This window comes from Sinocyclocheilus grahami, unplaced genomic scaffold (assembly GCF_001515645.1).
Source record: "Sinocyclocheilus grahami isolate Dianchi unplaced genomic scaffold, SAMN03320097.WGS_v1.1 scaffold2630.1, whole genome shotgun sequence".
Classification (NCBI taxonomy): domain Eukaryota; kingdom Metazoa; phylum Chordata; class Actinopteri; order Cypriniformes; family Cyprinidae; genus Sinocyclocheilus; species Sinocyclocheilus grahami.
In genome coordinates this window covers 17,578-27,991 of record NW_015507809.1, presented here as the reverse complement: position 1 = coordinate 27,991, position 10,414 = coordinate 17,578, and the positions used below count along the sequence as shown (strand labels likewise).

The following is a 10,414-nucleotide window of genomic DNA, read 5'->3' as shown; positions in this document are numbered from 1 at the left end:
AGTACTTTGTTATACCCCATATTCACTTTGAAAATGAGTCAGTGTTGATCATATTATAGATTATGACATCTTGATATAGTGAACAAACTCTCTCTAACTTTCAAACACAGACACACTCGCTCACATAGTATACAGAACTTTACAGAACTTCACTTGAACAGTCCCAGAACAGCTATCCACACTTAAGGCTGTAAGATAAAGGATCATTCACATATCAATGTCCTCCAAGGTGGGACACCCATTAGGGTGTGTGTGTGTGTGTGTGTGTGTGTGCATATGCAATATTATAACATATATAGTTATAATCACTGAAGTCTCATCAATATCATCAATTCCCCTTCTTTGAGACCCTCGAGGACGGCCGGTTTTACAAGCACTGAAATCATTCTGCGTTTAGATATGGCTCACTTTAGGAGGGATAAGTCATCAGAGAAATCTCCAGCGCCCAGCGGATGAAGGCAGCGCGTGAAGCGCCACTGACAGACCATGAGGCACAGAGGCAGCATAAATAGTGCACAGATGCCCGCCATAATGTAGGCGATGGTCATTAATGTGGACTCGTCGGTCTGAGGGACGTTGTAGCCACAGTCCTCAAGGTCCACGCCATGGAACGGCCCCTCCACTGCAGCGGTGCGGAACTCATCGTGGACTACAGCGCAGAATTAACAAACAATAAGGTAGGTGACATCTCATTTATGAATCTCAATGATGATTTCTCATTACTGTGATGCAGTCTGTGTATTTTAATCTGCATGACATTAATGTTTTGTTGTTGTTAGGGTTTGGGTAATGTTTTTGCATTGTAGTAATGAGAATTAATGAGTGTCCCAGTTATCTTGCTAAGCCTCTGAACAAACAGCCTAACTCCAGAATGTAATATGACTCTGTATTTATTACTGGTGTTCTTGCAGATGAAACACAACATTAATTCCAATGATTATTAAACCACATTAAATACAGTGGCCCCAAAAAGTACAAGTCTCACTATAACTAATCATGACTTGCTCCTCTGAAAGAAACGTGGCCCTTTGTTCAAATTGAGCTGAAGTGCTGTTTGTGTGGATGAAACACCATGTGTCCAAAAGATTATCGGCGTTTAAGGCTTCTTTATATTTATATTTCCATCAGGATAACCTCAGGAATATACACAAATTATGATCATTCACAGATCCCGAGCTATAACACCCTCTCTACACCTGACGCGAGCGCCGCGACACAACACGTCAAAAGTACAGAGTAGGGCTGGACGATACGGCCTAAATTTATATCACGATATATTTCTTAATTTCGGTCGATACGATATAATTCCGATATCGATATGAACACTTTTTAAAAAGCCTCATAAAAACGGCCAAGAACGGCCACAACAGATGTCTGTACCTACAAACTTATGAAAAATTAATTTGCCAACTCTATAAAACTATATAATATTTTAGGAAAAAAATGGCGCAAATAAATAAATGTTCACCTTTTATTGGTATTTAGCCTTCATACAAACAAGAAATGTGAAATCACTGTCAAATAAATCTCAGACTCTCCTTATTAATATTAATATGTTTTAATTCAAACTATAGGCTAACATACCAGTCAGAAGTGTTTGAACAGTAAGATTTTTAATGTTTCTTAAAGAATTCTCTTCTGCTCACCAAGCCTGCAGTTATTTGATCCAAAATACAGCAAAAACAGTAGGAGCATCTGCTCACCAAAAACATTTACCATGTATTCACTCTCTACTGCTGCTCATGCTCTCAGTGTGGGTGAAGGATCTGAGGATCAGGATCCTATCTGTCTAATATGTGAGTGTACCACACATCTGTTTAGTTTTATTGTCTTGATGTTTTTGTTATTCATTTTTAGACATTTATAATCATTCATCACATGTCATTTAATCATTTACTTATTTTTCCTTGCTCTTGCTATTTGTTGGTTTAACCATATGATTTTGTGGTTTCAAGGATTATTTGACTTCACAATTTTTAAAAGTAAAAGTCTCTTACGACATCTATTAAAGTTATAGTTCACCCAAAAATGAAAATAAGAATGTGGGTAACCAAACACGTGATGGATGATGAGTCAAGAAAAAATAGTCAATGGCTATAATTAACTGTATGGTTACCAACTTTCTTCAAAATCTTCTTTTGAAGAATGTTTTGAACAACTTGAAGGTGAGTATATTATGATGCAATTTTCATTTTTGGGTGAACTATCCCTTCAACATGCAAGCTGACACTGACATTAGTAACTCTTCATAAGTTTTTAAGTCGAGTTGAAGTTCGCTCTTTTGGATGTGGATATATTGCTCATGTTTTGTTTCAGGGAGTAACGGACAAAACTCATCCTTCGAGGGAATAGAGACAGCATCATGTCTGGTGGTACAGAAACGAGATCCCGCTCCTGATTGTAACTGGTAAATGTGAGAGAACTGCATTGAACTGTGGGATACAGTGTTACGGGCAGACAGTTTCGTGTTCATGTTTGGCAGGCTAGCATATAAAAGTGAATGTATATTTATATTGAATTTATTTTCAATGTCCAAACAAAAAGTGCATTAAATAACAAGTAACTTTCATTTCAAGTATTTCACTCATTAGATGAACTTATAGACATTTCCACATGCGTATTAAACTGGTTTTAGTCACATCACTCAGATGGCAGAATGAAGTACCTGTGGCAGGATGGAGATGCGGAAAGACTGGTTTGTGTTTTCACTCATCAGGTAGAGAGAGATGACAGGGAAGATGTGCCAGGGTGTGCTGCCCGCCTGCCAACACACCAGCTGCTCGCCCAGCCAGAAACCTGACGGAAACTGTTCAGTCTGTGGGGAAAAGAGCCAGATGAGCCAGAAAACCCAGAACTTTCATCATGTTCAAAACTGAGCCCAACACAGACGATATACACCGACCGATGAAGCCGCTTCAATGGCCTTCACAGCCGCCTGGAACACTTTACGAGGGAGACGCAGGTTTGTGGTGCCGCTGTCCACGATACTTTTATCATAGTTATACTGAGAGACAGAGAGAAACAATGAGAAGCTTTAATCAATAAAAACTGTTCAACTGGAAAAGGGTTATACTTTAACCCTAACCCTAACCCTAACCCTAACCCTAACTCAACTGGAAAAGTACAAAGAGAAAATACATAAATGTTTCTTCAACTGTATGTAGTTTTGGCTTTATGGACATTTTGAAATAGACTAGTTTAAGATGCACTTTTCACACACCTACTAGCTTATCCAATTCAATCCAATTCAATTCAGGTCTTCTAACAACCCAGTGGGCAATTGATGTTGAAAAGACATCAAATTGACATCAAAATTTACCTAAAAAAACAGGTCAAATGTGCAAATCAAACTGACGTCAAAAACTTGGCATGAAGTTGGTGTGATGTAAATGTGGCCCACATGTACATTAAACCAGTTTCAGTGTGAGATTAGCTTGCTGTTTCCACCCAGTGGCCCCTGGAAGATATCGCCGTCCAAACTGAATTTAAAATGATGTCACAGCATCTTGATCAAGTCTTGACTAATATTTGGACCAGATGTAATTTAAACTGGGGAAAAAATACAATAATTATGAAATGATTTATCTTCCTTGTAGTCTTTGTTTAGGTCATAGTTTTACAAATGTAATAATAGTTAATGGATTTTCATATTTTAAGATTGTCTGGATTTGAGTCATGAGTAAATCAATAAAATCTCTATTTAAAGGCATGTGAAAACAGCAACAGCTTGGTATTTTTAGGAAGCAGCCCGTGACGCATCAAACTGCATGTGCTTGAAGATACTGAACACGCATCTGTGAAGTCAGTTTTCTCAAAAGTAATAAATGCTTCGAGGCAAACCCAGGAGAGTTGTTCTCACTTCTTTGCAGTCCATGTTGAGATCCTGTCCGTTGACCTCGATGCGCACGATGATGACCTCATAATACCACTCCCGTCTGATTGGTGTGTACCACAGCTCGCCAACACACAGAGACGGATCGATTCCCCCAATAATCTGTGAAGAACCAACACAATCTTTCATAGTATGCCACTGAAGTTGTTCTGTTTCATGTTACATAAAGTTCTTTAACTACACATGGTACACTGTAAAAAAAAAATATATATATATATATATATTATTGGACTGTTTTACAAGAAAATACAATTTTATTGTTTCTTACCATTTTTATTTTTCACTGCCAAATGTTTTCAGTGTAAGTATGTGATTTACTAATGGGAAGGGTTAATTAATTAAAAAATTAAAATACTGTTATTGTTTACTCGAACACAAAGGAGATGTTAAGCACAACGTTCATGCCGACAAGCTCCAAAAAGGATGAAGGCCATAAAATCTACAAAAAAAAGAAAAGAAAAAAGTAAAAATATTTCATACAGCTGCAGTTTTGGTCTGTTCCTCACACAGTTATCCTATGACTTCAGAAGCACACAAATAATATATGGGCTATTTCTATGATATTTTTATCAGCGTATTCTTGTCTTTTCAGGGCTCGGCAGTCTGATTCTCATTCAGAGCATGTGGGAAAATATGCAAAACATCTCTCTTTGTGTTCCAGAGAAGAGTTAATGATAGAACGTCAGGGTCAGTTAACCGTTTCTGGCATGGAAATCCTCTACTTTCCCCATTTTCCCCTGTTCTCTCACCATACTGCCCCCTACAGTGGAGCTGCCGGCGCTGTAGTTCTGTGTGAAGCCCGCGCCGCAGAGCTGCAGGGAGAAGACGTCTGGGACACTGGTCTGCCTCAACAGAGAGTCGAAGAACGGCTCCAGAGTCTCGTCCGGCTGAAAGACACAGAACCCGGTCAGAAGCGCCTCTTCATCAAGCTCTGTGAGGTTATGACAGCTACAGAAAGATCACCCTGGCGATCTCGGCGTAGGCCAGCCCGAGGATGCCCTCCCAGTTAGATCCGTTGATGAAGAAGCGGTCAGACTGGGTGATTGCAGCGATGTTGGCCCTCAGAGACACGTTGGGCCCGTGAGGAATGGACACCAGGTCCGTGCCCAGCTCGCCCTCCCAGCGGCCCTGTGTGTACGGCACATACACGCCGCGGCCCAGATCTCTGTACGACGACGAGCTGTCGACACACACGCACAATGACTCTTGAGAAGTTTGTGGTACAGCTTGTTGATATGTAACATACATTATGTCCCATCTGTGTGTGAATAGTTAGTAGTACTCACAGAGACCGATGGTAATATCTGTGGAGGAACGGGTGAGCAGCTGCGCCTACTGCAAAGTTACTGCTGCCCGTATCCACCAGGATGTTCAGCTGGAACACAAAGGGAACACACTGTACCTTCAGGTGTGTCTGCGATCACAGAAAATGAATAACTGCAGATATCATGAGTGGTGCTCGCTGTTGACAGGGCGTGTTTCTGGGGCATCGTAATGCATTATGGTCGCGAGCCCACCCTCAAGTCTCTAGATGTGGCTCCGGTGTTCAGCTGACTATTGCTCAGTGACCTGCTGGGTGTTTGTGTGTTTGTGAAGGGGTATTTAAGAATGAGATGCACGACTGATCAGCCTCTCAGCGTTAGACTCCCTGACTGAGCAGAGGGAGAGAGACGAGGAAACCTGAGAACGACACAAACCTGCCAGACATCTTTGGACTGCTGAGATCTCGAGCACGTTTTAGCAGACAGACAGGCTAATCAGAGATCAGACAGTTACTGTGTCCACACAATGACCATTTCAGAGTCTAACCGGCAGCTTTGATAACGGATAATGAATATTTGGAGAGTTAACTCTGTCACTTGCCTTCGTTAGACTCTATAATAATGCCATCAGTCGCTCTGCTCTTAACATCAGCTAATGGAGGCTTTTTTAACAGCTGATGCTGAGAGCAGGTTGACTGAATCTCATATTATATAGAGATTCACAGAGCTACACCAAGACTTTACTGAGTCGTACCTCTCCATATGAAAGCTGTTAGACAAATGCTTTAGATTCAACAGTGCTTTTGATAACGCGCTTCTCCTTCTCTTCACCTGTCTGTCTATTCCTCTGCTCTCTGTCTCTGGTGTAGGAGGAATCGAGCGGACTCCTCGTGTCATTGATTAGTCCTGTGGGCTTGCTGTTATTTCTGCTCCCTGAATCTGTATCCTGCATCTCAGAGACCGCTCTTAACCTCGTCCCTGTGCACGCGCTTCCTCCAGCGACCCCTACGCCACAGGCCTTCCTCTTCCTCATACATCATGTGACCTCACTGACCCGCAGAAGTGAACATGTGACAGCAGTCAGCTAAAGATGTTTGCTGTGCAAAAACACTCATTCATTTCCTTCCACATCATTTTAAGCTTGTGTATGAAGCACTAGACAAGAGACAATTGTAATACTAGCTCAGCATATGCTCAGCAGAGATCTGCCGCTGCCTGAAAAAAGTGTGATTTTCTCACTTTGTCAGAATTTAGATCAAGTTTTCCTGTGGCTAAAGCACAGCACTAGCAACGCCGAGGTCATGGGTTCCATTCCCAGAAATGCATAAATGAGAAAACGTTTTAATAGGACGATTATTATTTGTACATATATGTTTCTTATAGCAAAAAGGTGTCAGGTAGGTCTGTAGTAGTGTATATGTAGTAGACAACAGTGAGACAGCATGATCGCACAGGAGCTATGAAAACTGAACCGCCCCACACTACAAATCCCATACAGTATACAATATGCAATATTTCCATAACGCACAAAGATCTAAACAAAGCAGAAAATAATGAAAAAAAATAAAATACTATACTATTTTTTATTGATCTATTTTTTCTTTATTTAAGGTAATATATAAATTCTCTCTCAGTCGTTTTTTGTAAACAGGTTCTAAATTAAATAAATCCTAAATGTTTTAAATATATTTCTGTCCATTATTTTGGATACGTTTCTGTATTTTAACGTAGGCTACATTGTGCTGCAAGACAATTTCTGCAATTGAAATTGTTAAATAAATAAATACAAATCTGAATAGATAATGTTAAGACAAAATATGATCGAAAATGTGAATGCCCTTAAACGACATCAGCTATCCATATACTGCAGAAACAGATTGGGTCAGCACTGACTCTGACTGCGTCTCACCTTCTGAGCTGGTGCACCCACGGCCATTTCAATGTAATACCCTTGGCCTGACTTTCCGCGAAGGTTGTCGATCATGTTTACAACATTCATGCCACTAGCTGCTCTACGTGACCTCGAGGGGCCCCGGGGGGCCGCGGGCTGTGAGAGGGGCCCCTGCCGCAGGGGGACGCGGAGCAGCACTGAGGAGGTGACCGACAGAAGGGCCACGAAAGCCCACGAGCACAGAAGCAGACGCGGGAGCCTCATCTTCCAACGCCTCCGGATCGCTGTGTTTCTACAGAACGCGGATCTGCGAGGATGTTAGCGCGTCAGGACGCACAGAATGCGCAGAGGCGAATCCCTTCAGGATCACGTTTATGATGCTTCGCTTTCTCCATCCTCCGCATCCACAATCATCCCCGTGTTCCGCATTCCTCGCTCTAGTTTATGAGAATTACTATATGGAAATACAGTAGTCGATGTCCTGTTGCAAAAGCTTCCCGCACGCTCTTTAAGAAATGAGCTGTTATAATGAGATGATCATTCTATCGATCTAGATGCAGATGGGAAGAGTCCTGTCGGTGAATGTGTGCCATTGAGATGTGCTCGTCCATTAGACGTCCTCGTCTTTGCGCTTTGATTATTTGATGCTCAACCCTTCATAATCCGCATCTCTGTCCTCTCACAGCCGCTGCCTCCTCCTCCGTCTCCGCGCATCCGCACGCGCTGTGGCGATGTCCGACTCCAGAACGGATCATTCATGTGGATCAATTCTTTTGAATGGTTCTGACTGAGCGAATGAATCACTCGACTGAAAGAACATTGTAGTGGTTTAAAGTAAAATTGTTAGGTGGACCCACAAACAACGCACATTACACGCAACAGGTCTCTTATAAAAAAAAAGATATCGATATTTAGCAAAATATTTATGTAACGTGGTGAATAATTGTATTGAAACGAAACGCCCAAACGAGCCGATTCGCTAAATGAATCAGATTCTCCTTACACTAGCGCACTGACACAGACACTGGAGTGATGCATCATGGGGCTTGGAGTTTATTCATCAGACCATTTTCCTCTTGTACTGCATAACAGCGTAACATAGTTTTATATTCTTGAATTGTGTCTTTCATGCCTCAGCATTGCTACTGATATCACGGCACAGTGGTATTATCAGCTGGAAATACCACAATGCTTTGAGCTGCATGAATACCACGGTCATTTACCACAGTATTTTACTGCTATTGCAAGATTCTTGCATGAGTAAAAAGAAGGGAGAAAACACATAAAATGTATTGTTCAGTTTTAGTGTTATTATGTAATTGTGATTACATGTCTTTGAAACATATTTATATTTAAACAAAAATAATGGCAATGCTATATCAAAATGCTCCATGCCTAAATCAATCCATATGCGTATTTTAATACATCTTCTAAACATCTTCTATTATCAATATCAGAACAAAAATGTGCATGGTAGTCGGAAAGCATTAACGTAAGCATGAACATGAACAGTTACAGTTCACAGAACACAGAGCCTTTATTTTGATTAACGTATAATGTAATAAATCTGACCTGTAAACATATTGTTATCATAAGGAGCTATTTCTAGCTGACCTGACCATTTCAATTAATTAATTTATTTGATTTTAATTTAGTATTATTGTTGGTGGTGGTGATGTTATTTGATGAATTAGATTTCCTGGCACAACATGTTTAGAGTGTAAGGCTGATAAAGACTGGGTTATCCGATCAGGCTTCTGTCTGCTCTGCTCGGGCCGTCCCACTGGCAGGGCACCGTGACGAACACGGGAGCGCTGTAGAAATGGCCCTGAGACCCTCCGTCCCTGCGGTCCGTCCCTGCTCCGTACGAGAGCGCCGCCTCAGTCATCGCTGTCTGTAGAGCTGGATCATGAGCATCTGACCGGCCTGAAGAACAGACACAAGCAGAGGCGGAAATAAAGAGTCTGGCGTGTGCATTAACATTCAGGCTTCTCAACAACGGAGACTGCTTACAGTTAAAGACAACTTGTGCAAAATTGCAACTTGCATTCAAATGCATGAAGAAAATGTTTTTGTGTTCATCATTTACAACAACTTGTAATGTCAAATTATTCAAAAAGTGTGAAAACATATATTTCTAATTGTTGTGTGTTTGGGATATGTACAATGCTAGCTATGAAATCAGCCTCGGCAATGAGTCGTCTACATATTCCCCAAAATGTTAGAGATGTGACATTGAGCTCACGGTGAGGCTGGTGTTGTAGCCGCTGGTCTTCACACGCAGACGATCCCTCAAACACACTCCACGGCAAAGACAGGCCGGCAGATTCTGTCTGACACTGAGCTGAATGTCTAAGATCAGAAAGCATAATCATGCTCATTACAATCAGAGAACAACTGTAGATATAGCAGAACAATTACAGAAAGTCACAATAACCATACAGTACAGATTTCATGTCATGAGAAGAGCTGCGTGTTACATTGCATTACATTTACATTTGATCATTTAGCAGATGCTTTTATCCAAAGCGACTTACAAATGAGAACAACAGAAGCAATCAGACCAACAGTATACAAGTGCTGTGACAAAACTCAGTTAGTCTAGCACAAAACACATAGCAAGGTGTTTTGCTTTTTAATTTTAAATAAATTAGAGCGAATAGAACAGAATAGCATAGCATAGCATAGCATAGAATAGTACAACATAGTATAGTAGTATAATTAGCTGTATAGTATAGTATAGTATAGCATAGCATAGCATAGTATAGTACAGCATAGTATAGTAGTATAATTAGCTGTATAGTGCAGTATAGTAGTGTTCTACAATGTTATAATACATTTTTGCATATACCTTTGTAGCATAGTTTTGTGTATATTTAGTTTTGCATAGTATAGTAGTATAATTTGTCATATAGTATAGTATAGTATAGTTAAATACATTGACATTGATACAGTGCAATTACACATGTAATTGCTATTTAACTATGTACTTATTATAGTGTTAATGGTTAGTTTATGGTTAGTCACTTGTAATTATGCATAATTTGCTGTTATTTCTATAGTAAATACATATAACATGGTAACTACAGCACCTTAATATAAAGTGTTACCATGTACTCTTGTATAGTGCAGTAGTATAGTCACACCGCCGGGTAACAGAGACTCGATTCGGACAGAAACCGTCCACAGCCTGGTTTTGACACCAATGCAAAGAACACACGTCTATAGATAGTAAATGAAGGGCTCTTACCTGTCCGACTTGGGGTGTTTGCGCAAAGCTTCGCTCTTTAAGTCCTGGAAGGACCTGAAGGTCTGCGGCTCCGCGGAGATGCCCTGCGCGCGCCTGGTTCTGGGTCCGGGTCCGGGTCC

The 10,414-nt window shown here is 40.8% G+C and overlaps 1 protein-coding gene across 1 annotated transcript; it reads right to left on the bottom strand.

Annotated features, from left to right (window-relative positions):
* Nucleotides 1-404: 404 nt before the first annotated feature.
* On the bottom strand, nt 405-7,871 carry LOC107575425 (beta-secretase 1-like). Its single transcript, XM_016261803.1, has 9 exons — nt 7,064-7,871; nt 5,179-5,267; nt 4,856-5,072; nt 4,642-4,779; nt 3,860-3,994; nt 2,903-3,004; nt 2,666-2,815; nt 2,329-2,404; nt 405-649 (listed from the first exon to the last, which is right to left on the bottom strand). The coding sequence occupies exons 1-9, from the start codon at nt 7,307-7,309 to the stop codon at nt 405-407; spliced, it is 1,398 nt and encodes a 465-aa protein (XP_016117289.1). The 5' UTR covers nt 7,310-7,871.
* Between the last annotated feature and the right edge of the window lie 2,543 nt (nt 7,872-10,414).